The sequence below is a fragment of the Copadichromis virginalis genome, linkage group LG6 (genome assembly GCF_057382275.1).
Source record: "Copadichromis virginalis isolate Kocher_CV1m ecotype Utaka linkage group LG6, C_Virginalis_male_GT1.1, whole genome shotgun sequence".
NCBI lineage: Eukaryota > Metazoa > Chordata > Actinopteri > Cichliformes > Cichlidae > Copadichromis > Copadichromis virginalis.
The window spans coordinates 6,965,704-6,982,928 of NC_140623.1; the positions used below are offsets into that span (position 1 = coordinate 6,965,704).

Here is a 17,225-nt window from a genome sequence, read left to right on the forward strand (position 1 = left end):
TTTGTCTATGTTTAGCACGTTTGATTTTAAAGTGCTTAATAAATAAAGTTGGTGCTGAGAGTCGTTCATCGTCACCCTTCAAAGGGACGCTGCAGCATGAAGAAGAATAAAAGCAGTGCAGCCATGTTATTAGCAAAACGTAAAGACAAGAAAACAAACTTAATACAAAGTTGTAACACAAAATACGGCACACTCAGACAGTATGTGTCAGCACACACTCAGTTTGCCGTGCTGTGTGCAGACAGACTGGGGGGGAATACAGTTTGGCTGCTGGAGCAGAGCCGAGCATCGAGTTGGCTGTTTGGGTTCATGAATGTAAACGTTTTCAGACATGACAAATTAAGATGTTTATATATATATATATATAAAAATAACAGTGAGCTCTCAGGTAACACGCTGTAATCTGATGCACTGGGGAAACACAAGAACTGTGCTGCTTACAGCGAGCTACAGCTGCAGAGCGTAAATATCAAGCACATTGTCAGAGATCTTTTCAGTACAAGACATGAAGCAGTTACAATGTTCCAAAGTAAGAATTCATATAACATAAACAGTACAGGGAGGGACGGGTGGCTGTAGCTCAGGAGCTCGAGCTACTCATTTGCTGACGGGACGGTTGGTGGTTTGATCCTATGCTAAAATGATTTCATCAGAGTGTGAATGTTAGATTCACATAGTAGAAAGTGAGACGTGGTGTGTAACGTGCTATAATCACTGCGGCTTTTTAAACAATGATGTGTTGTATACATGTACATTTGATCCCACAGCAGGATCTGGAGGCCCTGTGTGCGTGCTGTCATGTTAGCAGCAGATTAGCGTTTCCTTAGACTTCACCATGTGCAAAGATCCGAGCATAAATTACGACACCACAAGTTTGTGCAGGAACTGTGACTAAGTGAACTCATACATCATCCTCTGGGTCTGTGACAAACAAAAATATCTTGTGTTGTTGATTCATCTCGGCGTGGACTTTGCACACTACTTTACTCCGTCACCTTCGTCACTCTCGTTTTCTCTCATTCTCCACCTCTGGTTTACGGCGCCGTAGATACGACAAAACCCCCACAACTTTCAACTCCTACTCCTCTCTGCACTGAATTTCCCAAATGTCTGAGCGTTTTCCCCTCACAGGAGCTGGCGTCATGAGCTTCACAAACCATCAACCACAGCACATCCACGAGCTCGTATCAGTCTCTCAGGCAAGAACGTGATGTTTGGGAATAGTGTTTGCAGCGTATACAACAAAACTCACTGACCCATCTAAAAGGAATTGTAAATGAAAAAGTCTTTGAAAAACCGTAATGTCTCAAATCAATATCATGGTATATCACAACACACTGTAACAAGTGCAGCACGTGGACTACTGAAGTGAAAGATGTGACATTTATTGACATATTAGTTCCTCAGACATGATCAGAAGAATGATTTTTTGCACATTGACACTGATCTATGAATCATTCAAGCATGAAAACTGCACCATGTACCATTTTTAAATCTTAAATCTTTAGTAACTTTGTCAAAAAACACACCATGTGCTCCCATTTCTGTACTCGAGTCTGTGAGAAATGAAAGAAAACACTTTGACAGCCATAAAATAATAATTTTACACCAACAAGGTGAATCCCAAAGTGCTAAAAAGGGAAACTTGTGAAGTACATCCTTAAAATACCTGAGGAGGCTCTGGCGTCCTGAGTCCAGCCGCTGTCTGTGAGTGGTGCATGCTGTGGAGTCTTACGTCCTTCCACGATGCCTCCTCTCCTTCGTTCCCAGTTTCCTGCTGTAAGTAAGCACGCTACCATTGGACGCCATCGTCCTGCGTTTGTGTTTCCATCCCGGATGCTCTCCAGTCCTCGGCCTCCTTCCTTCCATGTAGCGTGCAGTCTCATGGTCCTGGTGTGAAGCCCTCCACTCATGTAAGGAGCTTCCTTGTGTTGATATCAGTGGCTCCTCATTGATCCAGTTAAAACCGGGTTTTCTTGGTATTAGAGAACTTTACACACCTAACTTTGATGAGTGAAGGTTTTGGTAACATTTAAGATTCATTTTCATGACTCGATGCACCTCACACAAATCATTTTTATAGCAGTATGACTCCATGAATCCTAACGTAATAAAGACTCTGAGCATTTTACTTCAAATCAACTTGTTTAATTATTCACAACCAAAACAAGAAAGAAAACATTTTCTCTTTTTCCATCTACATCATCAGTAATAGAATCCCTCCAGATCAGAACCATTAAATCAATCTGATATTTCCCTCCAGAATATTAATGCTAACTATATTAAGACATCTGCCTTGTGCTTGTTCTAAAACACTGTAAAACTATTATTATTGTTGTCGTCATTTTTCCTAACAACACTGAAGTCCTCAGGACAAATCCACCACCGTCATGTCTTTATCGTATGTGAAAGCTCGTCATGCTCGGGTTATTGCAGCATCTCTATGTGAAGTCGTCACCTACTCGTGTTCACGTAAAACCAACTGAAGCCAGCGAGACATCTGCTGTGTGTGTGTGCAGTAAGACTCCACAGGTAACACCAGAGGGCGACGTTAGCACCAAGAGAGGTGCAGCGTCAGCTCTCATCCAATCAGACGGCGCCAGTCTGTCAGCTGGTGCCACTGTGTGGACATCTGAGGTACTGAGAGCTGGATTCAGGTGAGCCATCACATGCACTCTGTCAGCTACAGCCCACATTTACCTGTGAGGAGTAAGGCACCCTTTATAAAAGACTAATTCACCTAATGCTGAAATATTTGTTTATATGTTAGTTTCTATCAAGCATTAATCAATTCAGAGTTGGCAGTAATCGTAAACCAGGAAAAGCAAACAGTGAACTGCCAATTACATCGACTACTGCCATGAAAGGTCTAAAGTACATTTGCAGTCACTGCCCTCGGGGTACCTGGTTCCTGCAGAGGAGCTAATGCTGGTCTCTTTCCTTCAGTGTCTTTGCTCTGTGACAGACATCAGCACGGTGAGCGAGCGGTTTATAAAGAGAACCTTACTGCCGTGGCTTAGCGCTCTGTGGCTAGTAACAGACAGGTCAGTTACACGCAACAGCTGACTGTACCTGTGCCTCTAAGTGTTTTCTATGTGCAGACGGTACACGAGTGAGTTTCATCAGACTCCCTCCCTGTTCAGAAGAGCGAACCTTCCATCTTTGTTTCCAGCAGACCTTACAGCGAGTCTGATGCTCGTGTCTGTGGTGGAGCATGTGCTCCTTCACCACAGCGAGCCACTTTACACTTCTGCTTTCTTTCTGACAGCCAGCCGTCCATCACAGGCGCTTTCAGACAGGCAGAGGAACAGAGGATGGTTATACTAACCTGGTTAAATAAAAAATAAATGACCTCTCCAAACACCACAGAAACCTCTGTGTGACTGAGTGTACAGTGACTGTTTGCTGACTGACTGAACACCTGCTACTGCCACTGTGAAAGCCTTTGTGCTAGCAGTCTTAGCGACAGCTCTTAAAGCAGGAAGAGGTGATCTTTGACCTTGGCAGGGAAGTCAGCTGATATCCAACTTCTTCTAAATCATGTAACATCTGAAGAAGCGTGGCTCACACTGGCTACTACGATAATGACTGAATGTATCCGCACAGTGCTCGCCCTAGCATTAGCCAGCTCTCAGCTGAAGCCTGCACAGCCCGTCTTCAGGTACAGATTTACCGTGTTTTGATTAACAGCAGGTTCAACTTTGCTCTTTGCGTGTCTGACATGCACTGAAACAAAAAGGATTTCTGCACACCGCTCTCCGCTGCACAACCACACCGGGATTCCTCCCCCTCTTTAACATCATCATCATCATTCAGTCGCCTGAACTCTGAGCTCGCTTCACTAATGCAGCTTTCTGGAGCTTTCTAGCGGTGCAGTATTTCTGAGTGCCAGATCACTTTAGATTCAGTTCAGTCACTTGGAGGGATGTAAGGTACAGCTCGTCACCAAAGAAATGTGAGATTTACGCGTTTGCCTGTCACAATGTTGGCACTTCAGTTTAAAAATACACACATACTAAATTCCCTTCAACACCTCCACCTCACCTACGATGGTCTGCAGTGCCAAAGTGTTTGAAGCCAACACAAAGCTTGACTTTGGAGAGCCTCCGTGGACCAATCAGAGAGGTGCAGGGAGCACACAGCAACATGAGTGACACCAACTAATCCCTTTGTGTCAGCTTCTCCACGATAAAACATGCTTATAAGGAAATCAAGAGTGTGACCGTTCTGACAAGCGACCCTTCCTGGGTTTCCCTTTGAATTACTTATTGGAAAAATACAAAACAAAAGATCGTGAAGATGTGTGGAGAAAACCAGAAACCTGCCTACAGTGTCGGTTCTCCAGCTAGGCTTCCACTCACAGAAACAGACATGTTTGTTGACTTTACAGAAAAGTAGGAAAGGACATCACAGTCGGGATCAGGAATCTGAAGAATTTTCCAAGTCTGCCTGTTTCCTCTTCGAGTGCTTTAAGCAGGGCTGAGAGGAGAAGCTGCTGACACAGCTGCAGCTGGGGACGTCGCAGCACCAATGCTTACAGTAGCTTCCAAATGCTGTACATGTACTGTGACCTGGAAATACATGTGGTATTTTCTGTGTAGTGTACTGTAGGTTACACACGGTGGGCTCTTGTTTTAAAGGGGCAGTGCGCACACTGCTGCTGCTGTTGAGATAGTCACCGGCTGTTTCTACTCTGGTATCTGCTACTGGCATTGGTGTGCACTACTACAAACGTAGTACTGTGACATCTCTTGCTGCAGTTTGCTTCCTCTGTCCAACACTAATGAAAGGAAGAGGAATGAAAGCAGTGTCATCAGCAGAAGTTTCTTTGGTTAAAGGAAACAAAGTGGCCGCGTTCACATTCGCTTGCAACTGGAAGAGCTGAATATCCGGGCAGCTACAGATAAGAATATGGGAACTTCAAACCCTGCACTTCAACTTCATGTAAGAATCGTACTGTGTACCGGCCTTCTCCTTTTTAATGGCATCATTTACGCCCAGAGGTCATCAAAGCAGAACATAAAGCTTCCATATCTCGTCGGTGCTCACAGAAAACAATGTGAACCACACAGACTATGGCAGGGGATGGGGACACTGTCACAGAGTGTGATTCTTGCCATGTATTTGTCATAAGGGGGAGTGCACTTGTGTCTATAAGGACTTTCTGATTGCCAAACAGCAACACACACACACACACACACACACACACACAAATGACATGGAAGAGGAGGGAGGAGACAACGATGTGCAGAAGGAAGAAGGTGAGTGAGCCAGAGACAGTGTTTGAACGCTTAAACACAAACGCAACAACCTGAGACCAGAGTAGGGGGAGTCGGTGGGTCGACAAAGGAAGGGCAAAGAAATAAACAGAGACAGACTGATATTAGAGAAATAGTGCAACAAAGTAAAGCGAGAGACCTCTTGAGTCTGGGAGCATCGGAGAAAGGACAGGGCGAGGAGAGCAGGAGTGAGGGAAGAGAAAATGGTGAGACAGCAAAGGAGGAAAGATTTAAGAAGAAGAGAGACAGCGGAGCAGCAGTGCTTTCAGGAGTACGGCTGTGGAACTCCATATCCCGGTCTGTACATGGGTCTCCCTGTTGCTGACTGAGAATTGGAATAGGCTGGCCCAGATGGGTAGCTGTAGCCCCCGTAGCTGTAGGAGGCCGGGTAGGGCGCAGGGCCACTCTGAGCGTGGCTCGGGGTGTACTGGCCAAATGCTGAGCCCGGATGTGGCGAAGGAAAGGAGGGCTGGGCCGGGTAAGGGCAGCTGGCCGAAGCTGGAGGCCCAAAAGGGGGGCTAGGGCCAGAGTAGCTCCCTGCCGGAGGGAAAGCTGAAGTGGGACCTGGGTAAGGAGGGAACTGTGACGGGGCATTGGCTGGAACAGAACCTGCTGCTGCCACTACAGCAGGAGGAGTAGGGCCCGACACGGGGTACGGACTGTAGGGGAGCCCAGATGAGCCCCCTGCAGACGAGGACACGGGCTGAGAGGCGTTCTGAGGTTTGGAACTCGGCTGCTGTTGATTCGTCGTCGTTGCTGTTGTTGTCTGTTGATCCCACGGTGACAGCGGGGTGGCAGAGTCCTCTTTCAGGCATGCTGACGACGTCATGGCGGTGGCATTGCCCTCGCTCCTCTGTCGCAGGATTTCTTGGAGTTTCTCTATCCGTACGCGTCTTTTGTGAGCGAGTGAGCGCAGGGAGAGGAATCGGTCGAGGAAGGAGTCCAGCGGAAGAGATCCCTCCAGAAACTCATCTGCTAGAGCCTGCGGGACGAGACAGGTAAGACAAATGAGCGGTGCTTACTGCTGAGCAGGTATCAAACTACCTCTAAGGTCAAATTACTTGTAGTAGCCACAGACTAATGATGTGCTGCGGGGTGGGACCCACTGCTTCACAACCTGCACAATGTGACGGCACCCTGAAAACAAGCCCACAGCCTGCCACAGCCCAGATAAACAGCAGCCGCTGTTAAAGGAAGTGCAAAATCCTTCAAAGTAAAAGCATTTCTAGTTCGGATAGGTCTGCACTGCTGAGCTGCCCAACTAGATAACACAGTGTGCCCAGGGGCGCACTTAGTCCAGCTAGTCTTTAGTTGAATTTCCTGATGAATGAAGCAACTAATCCAAAACACAGCACGGAGACACGAGCTGTTCGGGCGACTGGACGAATATACTGACTATCGCCGATAGACTGAGCCCATGAGTAGGTTTGCTAATAATAATGTAGCTAATAGAAGCAGTCAACAGAAATACAAATAATAGCGCTGTTTTAACAACACCCTCTTTCATCTGCGATGCCCCTCCTCACAGGGCACTCAGATGCTTGTTGGAGCTGCAGAAGCTGGTGACAGCCTAACACACTCAGCTGGATGGTGGACGCGTGCATGCTCCTCTAAGTTAGTCGTGTTTGAGGACTTTGCTCACACTATACGTCTGCACGAGTGACACACCGCTGTGGTTACATCCTTAGGTTTACCTTTTTCATCCCAAATTGGTGATTGGCGAGTCAATGAGGGGTCATCACGACAAACACGATTGCATGACAGACAGTCAAAATCTCTGAAATGTCTCTGTCAGCGTATTTTGGGCAGTTTGTCCAAAGTTCGTTCGTTCTGCGCTCCAGATTTTAATGGCGTTAATCACGTTAATGCAGCGTTAACGCTGACAGCCATAATTGTTTTTGGAAATGAGTTCGTCCATGTTTGGACTTCTGTGTTGTAAACACGCAAATCAGTCCGTGCATAATTACATTGCTCCGCCCATCACAAAGCCTGCGCATGCGTAAATATATCGCCCAACCCTAGTGTCCACCATGCTGTCACAAACAGGTGGGTCGCATATTTACAGGCATCAGTGAGTGTGGCTGAGTAAAGAGGAGGAGCAGAGTCATCAGGAGGTCACGTGGACCCTCACGCTCGCTGCCTGATGGTGACGTTTACGTCAGTCACATCTGACTGGAGCATAGTGAGCTCGTGGGAAGTAGAATCCCAGCTCACCCATCCATCGCTGCTTTTCAGGGGGTGGGTACCATAGGCAGCAGCTCAGACGCTCTTCCACGGGGACAACAAAGCGTTCCCAGCTTTTGTCTGATCACTTCAGTGAAAGCTGACCACATCCTGACACCTGTGGCTGCAGCTCAGCTGGCAGAGCAGGTCACCTACTAACCAGATGGTTGGTGGTTTGATCCCAGTCTGCATGCCAAATATCCTCGGGCAAGAAACTAACTCCACGTTGCTTTCTGATGCATCCATCGGCGTGTGAATGTGTCCATAAATTTTTATGAAGAGAAACTAACTTTACACTGGCGTAGACGTTCACAGGCTGAGACCTTCTGAACCAAAGACATCATCTGATGGTGATTTGTGTGATTCCAAAACCTGCATTGATGTGTCAGCATTAATGGGCTCTTCACTCAGGAGCAAATTCACCGTACCATGTGCACTAACGCACAGCCAATCATGGCTACAGAATGCATCGTGTAATGATATCATACCAGGTTGTCTGTCTGCTCCATCTCAGAGATGGCGGCATCAAAAATAATTTTGATTGGTCAGACCACAGAACAGTCCAGTTAATCTGAAACAGCCTCAAAAATCCAACTTAAAACTCATCAGTGTTTCATCGAATGGTACATGCATTAGTGGGTGAAGCAGGAAACGCTGCTCCTGAGCCCACACACTGACTTCCACCACGCTGTCATGTCTGCATGCATGCAGAGACTCATAGGAAACAACACATCCCATCTTCAGGAAACTCTTTAATCTATTCGTGATCGTCGGAGTTTAGAACCCAACTTTAAACTGTTGCCTTTCGCTCATATTACCTGAACATGCTGAGCCCACGTTAAAAACATTGACGCGTCTGCCTTTACGTTAAACGATGCACCTGCAACATGTTTGACAGTCGAACACTGACCTCTGACTCTTCTTCTGTTTTGCTGCCCTCTGTCTGTAGTCTTGAGAACAGCGCTTCTGGAGACACCTGACCTGCCATGCCATCTGAGGGGAGCAAGAGTTAGAAAGAGACCGAGTATGAGCCTGGGCGTGTCTGATGATGGAAACATTAAACTCTCAGACTGATGAGAGCTGTGGACTCACATTATTATAATGGATTAAAAACACAGGCAAACTGAGAGGCATGCTGGGAAATTCCCACCTGTGTGTCCCACAAATAGACTTTACCTGGGTGGGCTGCACAGGTACAAGTCCAGCTGCTAAGGACAGAGATTCTGCAGACTGTTTCCAAACGAACGTTCAATAACGGTGCTGAAGTGCACACTTTCAGCTTTGACTCAAGAGGGTTTATACACATTCTGAACGAACCATTTTACACACAGTGCCTCGCTCACTCTGGCTCGGTGGCTGTACACAGACTCAATACTGCCATGGTCCCCTCATGTATCGATCCATCTATCTGGCAGCTCCACCTGCACAGCGGTGGAGGAAGAACTACGACTCACTGCAACACTGCACATTCATCTGGTGCCAGTTTATTAGGATTTGTATGTATTGGGCACATAAAGACTCAGCTCTCTGAAGCTGGCGCTCCCTCTGTTTTTAAACACAGACACAGATAACCATGTACTGTCGCACAATGAGCCACTGTCAAATCACCAGCTAACCTGCCAAGCAGGTTTTTCAACAGGTTCGAACTGGGAACCTTCCTTCACTGAGGTGACTGTTTATTACCGACTCACTCTTGAAACTCCGTCTGACTATCAGGTCCATGAGGTTCGTCCCACCCAGTCTTAGTTTGGCCCATGGTACATGGCTGGCGTTTATATGGTGTTTTTCACTCTCACCTAACACTTCAAGGACATTTGAACTTTGAGCTGCATCCATGAACACATTTAACAGCCTCACATGCAAACCTAGATGGATGCATGAAAGAGTACCTGGGGTATCTTCTCCAAAGGCACTTCAAACATACAGATGCAGAAGAGAAATAATAAAATCCTGAGTCACATAAAGCAAGGCTTTCAGGGGCCACGGTGAGGGATGGGTCCAGTGCCCACACTGTGTGTACTACTACCACACCCAGGGCACTGGCACTGCCAGCCTCATACTAGGAGCACCTGTGGTATAAATGTGAAACTCTTTTCAGAAAGGCTGACCTCTCATTTTGAGGTCAAGGTCACCGGGATTCAGAGTCATCTGAGACTTTAATTTTAGTAGATGTCAAACTCACTTTACATCATCGCCTGACCCCGACCAGTGACACTCCCCTTTGTGCGTTTAACTACACATTAAATGATAAAGAAACGCTGCTGTAGTAAATGATGCACGGCTCTGACATTTTCAGAAATAAATGTGTAAAATGACACCAAGTGTACCTATGTAAAAAAAGAAAGTCCTATAACAGACGGAAAAATAGGAGCAGTTTGACAACAACACCCCATCAGGTGAAAAACAAAGAAACGCTTCTGAGTGACACTTCAGGTCACTTACTAACCAGAAGGTCGGTAGTTCGATCGCTGCCTCCTGCAGTCTGCACGCCAAGATACTCAACCAGGTTCAAGTTCATCCATCAGAGTGTGAGTGTGTGTGAATGTTGTAGTAAGAGCTCAGAGAGAGTAGAAGAGTGCTGTACGTGAATCAGTCCAGTTCCCATTTCAGACATTTATAGTCAACGTCCAAAAAGACAAATCTACTTTAACCTTTTTTGACAATCAGTGGCTTTTATGTGATCATCGCACGTGATGAAAACTCACTCAGTGACACAGTGAGTCAGGTGCAGTGTTCATCCCTCCCCCTACCTTTCAGGGAGCAGTGCTGTCTATAGGTTTCTCTGACTGCCTCTAGTTGAGAATATCTCTCCACCAGCAGCTCCTTCTGCGACTCCAAGCGAGGCTTCATGTCCAGGTTTTGCTCAGCCAGGCTGCGATTTGATGCCAAAGCCATTTCTCTCTCCAGCTGGATGTTCTGGATCTGAAACAAAAGCATGTGATGCAATGGGAATTAGAACTTTAAGTGTCGGCATCAAACACGTGTCTGTGTAGATCCTTCAATGTGTCTGCATCACCACATATACAAGTACTGAAATGTGGCGTTTAGTAAGCCTCAGCAGTCTTCTCTAAAAGACCGAACGATGGACTGACTTGGTGGAAGGATGTCAGCAGATTCTCCTCGTGTAGAACATCGAGTCATATCAAAAGCACTACTGCAACCACAGCGACTAACACAGGAGCCTCGTGTGTGCTGCAAACGAGCCGGATTCTCCATCTTGTTCTTGGCGTGTAAAATAACTGCAGTTAATAAGTTTGTTAGGCTGACATAAGTGTGTGCGTGTCCTGTTCCTGTACTGTGAGTACGCGTCACAGCTGAGGCATATCTTTACAGTTTTAACACGAGCCTGTGTCTTTGTGTGTACAGCCCTGCGATGTGAAACAGCTGAACAACGTTCCTAACGCTGCGTTCAGTCAAGTCAAGACCAGGATCCGGCCCTGGACTGGACTTTGGTGGCATCAGTGGGACAGCTCTGCTGTCTGTCCGCTCTCTGCACAGCTCATCAGTTTTATCTGACTGCTGTTTTTCATGCGTGAGTACATAATGTTTATTATTTTGTGACGCACATATACAGCTATGGGGACATTTTTTCCACGATTACGACCCCAAAAACATCACACGACTTTCACAACAGTCTTAATATGAGACGACTAGAACTCAAAGGAAACTGTGTCGCAGCGTCATTATTTACTGACTGAATATTACACATTCGTCAGTGGAAAACGTCTGTTGGCCTCTGGGATTAGCAGCATGTTTGAAAGTGTCACTGCGGTCAGGCTGGCATAAAGAGTTGCCCAAAAAGCCTTCACCTCATTTCTTTCCATTTTGCTTCCACGCAGTCAGACGCGTCATTTTCAAAGTGAGCAACAGTTCTCAGGCTTTTCTTTGGACACTGGCTGTTTTCAGTACTTGTACCTGATCATGTTCAGGGCAATGTTATTTGGTTTGTTAAGCCACCTAACTCTGACCTATAAATCACTCAAGCAGAAAAATCGGCTCACTCAAGGGATGAACCAGTATTGTGTCTGCACACAACAGGCAGCTTAGCAAAGTTAGAAATGTCATCTTCAGGCACTTTGTTGCTAGCAGCATGCCACAAAGCACGTCATTTCTTCCCATTCCTCCCAGTTGAAGTTATGAAAACTTAACACAGCGTGACAACCGACAAAGTGACTCTCTACAAGCTTTAACCTGAAACCCTGCTCTGTCTTGGCGTGCACTCAGTCCTTAAAAATCGGATTAAACTGGATGACAAATGAAGAAATGGCAGATAAACCACTGAGACTCCTCTCACAGGTGACTGTGTTGTCTCTGTTCACCTTGAGTAGCTCAGGTTTCTGCAAGCTTGTGTCAAATCAGCAGTTCAATGTCAGTATCTAACCTAATGATTTCAGGAGATCTGCCAACATTTGAAATCATCAGAACACTTTCACAAAACAAAACACCTGAAGTATTCTGGACTCAGTTTGAACCAGCTCAGAGATAAGGGGACATGAGTCAGTCATTTGAAATAGGAGGTGATGAAGGACACGAAGTTCCTCGGAACAACTCAACAATTTTGCATGACTGCAAACAAAGCAAAGGTTACAGGGACAAAGGCAAATCCCTATTTGCTCACTTCTAGGACAATTATAATAACTCCTAACTTTATTATTTTGAAGAAGAAAAGTACCACACAACTACTGAACATTTAAAACTAAAATGCTTCCCACTGACCGCCTCGTCTTTGTCACTTTTCACTGAGCTGATGTAACCTTGGCAGAAAGACTTTATAGACCGTTTGAGATTTAAATTAGAAACCGGTTGTAGGGTCACTGCAATGCCACATAATCAAACTCCTGACTTCTCATTAAGGGAATTTAATCGGCGTTTCGACAAAGGGGAAGAAGAATGAAGCACCAGTTTCACCTCATCGGACTCCAGAGCCATCGATTCCACCCTCTCCGGACTGTCCAGGAGCTCCTGTAGCTCTGATTGGCTGAGGTCCTGAAGCTTCTCCATTTGATTTGCCAGGATGGCTGTCCAACATAAACAAATCAGGAAAGAGACATTAGAAACGCTCGTTAGAGACAGAAAGTTGACATTTACAATCTCCGAGCAGCCATGAGCCGCTCTGAGGCAGCCCGGAAAATCAAGAAAACACCAACCACGTCCCTCGCTGCTGTTCCCTAAAGAAAGTCACCACGATGTAGGCGATATATGAAAACTGCACTTAGTTATTTTCCCGCAATATGCCATTAGACAAATTATAATACAACAAATTAGCCAATGACGGCTAACAGCTAGCTAGCATAATAAAAGCGCAGTACAAACATATGGAGGCAAGTGACTGTAGGCCCCAAAACACAACAAGCTGTCTGGGCGCACAGTGAAGCGAGAACACGGGTGAAAATGAGCCGGTACTTACACGACGCTAGCAAACCAAATTCAGTGCGGCACAGAGTGGCGGTGACATCCAACAGCACCTATTTATTCCAACTGACAGGTGACGTGACACGTCCTCGGGATCTGTAATCTGCCCCGGCTCGATCCACACACACAAACACCAACCGCTTTGTTTCCGACGCCCTTTGGCCGCAAAGCTATCTACTGCTAATCGACCGACGTCCAATCTCACCTGACGGCTCGGCGCTAAGCGATACGATGACAACAGTCGCTATGATCGCAATGTCAGGCACTCAGCTACCGTCAACTTCGAAGGAAGCTCAGCGATTTGGTGCTCAAAACCGGAGCTTAGAGTCACCCCCTCAGTCCTGACGACGACTGTCAAACGCCGGTGTCTTCCGAAGATGCCTACTTTAATAAACACTCGACTACAGTCGACAAAATGCTAGAATGGAGGAAGAATTTCGCTGAAAATAGGAAAGTTTCACTCCACACTGACAGAAACCGCCGCCATTTTTGGAAGCCTACACGAATTGCGGGTGGTATTCGGACAAATCCCGAACATTCTGAATACAGCGCTCGTGAACTTTAATTACATCGAAGTTTGTATGTATAAATGCTTCCCGATAATTATTATTTCTGGGCACACTTGGATGTAATTATTTTAACTGTGTCCGTTTTCCCTAGTGTGTCCCCCATAAGGCAGGGTAATGGTACAGTCCGGTGCTCAGCTGATATAAGGGAAACCCCTGCGTGACTGTAATGTTCCGTCCTCTGCTGTGATGTCCACTTTCCACAGCGGCAAAAACACCACTGAATCCATAAAAGCGAGCTCTCACGTATTTGGCTCGTATTGCAGGCGGGTTTGTGAGCAGTAATAGCTATTAATACTAATAATAACGTATTGTAGTACTTTTTCGAGACTTGTCTTCAAATGTTATGTTTTCCTAACTCAGTGGTTCCCAAACTTTTTTGCCAGGCCCCCCTTTGTTTTACAAGAAAAATGTTCACGCCACCCCCGCGCGCGCACATGCACGCGCAAACACATCCTTTAACCACACACGCCCATATTTTGCTCCATTGCGGTTTATTTCACACCTCAAACATTTAGGAAACAATTAACTAAATACAGGTAATCTGCAGGTAGTAATAAAATAAACTACTAACTCTTTTACGCTGCGTCCGCACCTACACGGGTGATTTTGAAAACGTAAACGGCGTTTCGAATCACCGAAAACGGAGATTTTTTTAAAACTCCTTTTTTGTGTTTACGTGTGGACGAGGAATACAGAGTTCGTCATGCAACTGCAAGACTCAGCAGTCCATCTGCATCTTAAGGATAAAGGTCACTCTTTCGAGGATGCCAATGTTCACATTTTGGACAGAGAGGACAGATGGTTTGAAAGAGGAGTGAAAGAAGCATCTATGTCCACTGTGCGCGACCATCTTTGAACAGAGGCGGGGTTTACGACACCAACTGTCTGCCATCTATAATCCAGTTTTGAGATCCCTCCCCAGACGCCTTAACGCCCACTCACATCCTGGGCCATCTGACCTCAGGAAATCACATGATAGGGTGGGGCCAGGTTTCACAATGAACACACCCGAAACTCTGGCTGATTGGGACCCACACCCAGTTTCACACCTTGGCTCAGGCGATTAGAGGATCATCAGGGGTCCTTTTGTCCCTCTGTTGGGGGGAAACTCCCACTAGGTTTATATCTGGGACTCTCTACCATTTGACCTTAGAACTGAAGAAGCTTCTCGGATGAGAGGTGAAACGTCTTCAAGCAACATCTTCATTTGCATTTCTGAAACTATTTGTTGAACACTGAACTTGCCAAAAGAAAAAAAACAGACTGAACATACCTTCTTAAATAAAACCAAATAAAACCTAATTAGAATGACTAATTGAACTCAATGCCACTTTTGTCCTTCTTTGTTAGGCACAAGCCAAAATGTCCCATCCCACCACATCCCAAACACATGCTCTGTTACTGGTTGACAGCTGATATTTTGCTGTGTGGTTAGCTTTACAGAAACCCTCCCTTCTACAGATTGGTGAGTGAAACTGTAGGTTTCTATGTTACTCGGCAGTAATTAGCACGATTCTGTGTCCACACAGTTTAATGATATTCAACTTAAATGAATTATGTTGAACTGAGAAAGCACTGGGTGACAATGGGAAGGGAAAAGTTTGTTTTAACAGGAAGAATAACTTTGGACACATTAAATAAAATGTAAAGAGGAAAACTGCAAAACCATCCCCTTAAGTAACAGCAGTGACACAGTGCACACGTTATTTCCTCTGGAATCAGAGATAAGCTTGTTGAAAGTGTCAGTGTTATTAATGTTACAACACTAATGCTGAAGTATTGCGCATTCTTGATTTTGCAGGGATATAATAACCTGAGCTCTTTCCCTGTGGATGATGAGAGTTTTTGTAACCATGGTTACTCATTGTCACGCACACCCGTGTACAGCACTCTGAGCAGCTGCATGATTTCAGGTTTACACCATCACAGATGTGTTCGCCTGTCCCTCTGACCTTCTGTCGTACTTCATTAGGAATGAATAAACAACTTCGAAGCACTGAGAGCCTCTGATTCACTTACACAAGTTTGCATTAGAGCCAGAGGCAGCTCCGTCTCACCTCACGTTTGTCTTTCTCGTTTACTTTTTTAAATAATTCTTATAACCACTGTTGAAGTCTTTTAGCTACCTAATCACCACCAAATCAGCCGGCTTTGCAGCACAGCTGCTGGAGTCCTGCACAGTGTTGAACCCTGTTTGTCACCACTCACAGTTTACAACAGTAAACATATAACATAAAGCTCACAGTTATACTCAGCTGGTATTGATTTCTTTGATTAGGGTAGTTTGGTGAGACAGAGATGGAAGTGTTTCAAATGTGACTTTGCTCATGATAACCAGAGATAAATGGATTCTGTCCTTTGATAAAGACCTGGGGCTATTCAGAAAGTTTCCTGTGGCTAAAGACGTGCTGATTCAAAGGATAACCTTCACTCACTGGTAACACTGGAGTGTAAAAACTTAATCCTGTCTGTAAAACCAGTTTTGCAACGTTCTACCACAAAACTGTACAGGTTACTCTACACACAGCTGGCAGATGTAAAGGAAAAGAGCATCAGTGCTTGTGCAGCCTAACTGCTAATCCCTGGGTAACTTCAGAAGATCAAGCCACTTCCAACATAATGGATTAAAGTAGAAATACATCCATCTTTTAACAGCCTATCCAGTACGTGCTTATGAAATTGCAGACACGGTTTCACATAAAGCTGCAGAAGTAAAATATAAATTAGTAACAATACACTAAATGTTTACTCTACAGGAATACATGCAGGGAAATTCTAGTTCAAAGTAAAGTGTAAATATGAAGGATTTTTCTGTATTATTTTATGTGTACTTTCCTGCAGTGAAAGCTACTGCGACATCATCTATTAGTCCTGTTTTAAGGGAAGGATATGACGAAGAGGGCGGGTCTGACTGAAACTGTTTGCCCATTTCCTGATGACCTGTCAATCATAAATCGTCAGTCTAGATTAGATTAGATGAAACTTTATTCATCCCTCGGGTGGGTTCCTCCGGGAAATTCAGTTTGTGTAATATAATGTAATATAAGCTTCCATTGTGAAACATAGTATCAGTACAGAATGCAGGTTTAGGCGCTTTGCATTTTTGCACCGCGAAGCTATCGCAATGTTTCTGTTTAATGTGATTTTTTTGTTTGTTTCCTTTGGTGTTTGGTATAGAAGTCATATCCTTTAATCCTTAAACACAGCTCTAACCATCTCTGTTTTATTTGTTTATTTTACTTTATTATTCACATTATTATCTGTGCCCTGTGACTGTCCAGGCAAAGAAGAAGGCCAAGCCACCTCGGCTCGGACCACAACCCCCAGGAGAGCAGGCCAGCAACCATCCAAAACGAGCAACGCCGAGTGGGGAACGGTAGGAGGTGAATCCCCACCCCCACTCTCAATGACAGTTTCTCACAGGGACCGAGGCTCAGTGAGCCTCCAACCCAGATCTAGCTACAGACACACAGAAGCTGCACAAAGACATCCACCACACCCTGTGATCTGAGGATGGACAGGTGCTCCAACCAACCCTGGGGTTGAAAAATGGGAAATGGAGACAGATGGACACACAGCGCGGCCATCAAATCCATGTGCATCGCCCTACGTAGCTTGTGCTCCTCCCGCTCATACCTTGTGTGTGAGTGATGTGTTTTCAGAGGAAGTGGGGAAAGGAAAGGGTTCAGGATGTTTAAGACTCCCAGAAGGAGAGAGCCAGCACAAAGAGTCATATTTCCTA

General features: G+C 45.5%; 1 protein-coding gene across 2 annotated transcripts; it reads right to left on the minus strand.

Moving 5' to 3' along the window:
- Positions 1-2,126: 2,126 nt before the first annotated feature.
- vps37c (VPS37C subunit of ESCRT-I) lies at positions 2,127-13,460 on the minus strand. 2 transcript variants are annotated; one of them, XM_085458397.1, is made up of 5 exons: positions 13,120-13,460; positions 12,411-12,520; positions 10,253-10,424; positions 8,413-8,495; positions 2,127-6,261 (listed from the first exon to the last, which is right to left on the minus strand). In XM_085458397.1, exons 2-5 carry the CDS (start codon positions 12,501-12,503, stop codon positions 5,545-5,547), a joined length of 1,065 nt encoding a protein of 354 aa, XP_085314523.1. In that variant the 5' UTR covers positions 12,504-12,520; positions 13,120-13,460; the 3' UTR covers positions 2,127-5,544. The 2 variants fall into 2 exon arrangements, with proteins under 2 accessions (XP_085314523.1, XP_085314522.1); XM_085458396.1 differs by having other exon boundaries at positions 12,910-13,459.
- Positions 13,461-17,225: the final 3,765 nt, after the last annotated feature.

What these genes read in the sequence shown, in the direction of transcription:
- vps37c (XM_085458397.1), bottom strand. Translation starts at nt 12,503, where the DNA reads ATGGAGAAGCTTCAGGACCTCAGCCAATCAGAGCTACAGGAGCTCCTG. An exon ending in ACAGCACTGCTCCCTGAAAG is followed by an intron (nt 8,496 to 10,252) that starts GTAGGGGGAGGG and finishes TGCTCCCCTCAG; the next exon opens with ATGGCATGGCAGGTCAGGTG. An exon ending in AAACAGAAGAAGAGTCAGAG is followed by an intron (nt 6,262 to 8,412) that starts GTCAGTGTTCGA and finishes CTCGTCCCGCAG; the next exon opens with GCTCTAGCAGATGAGTTTCT.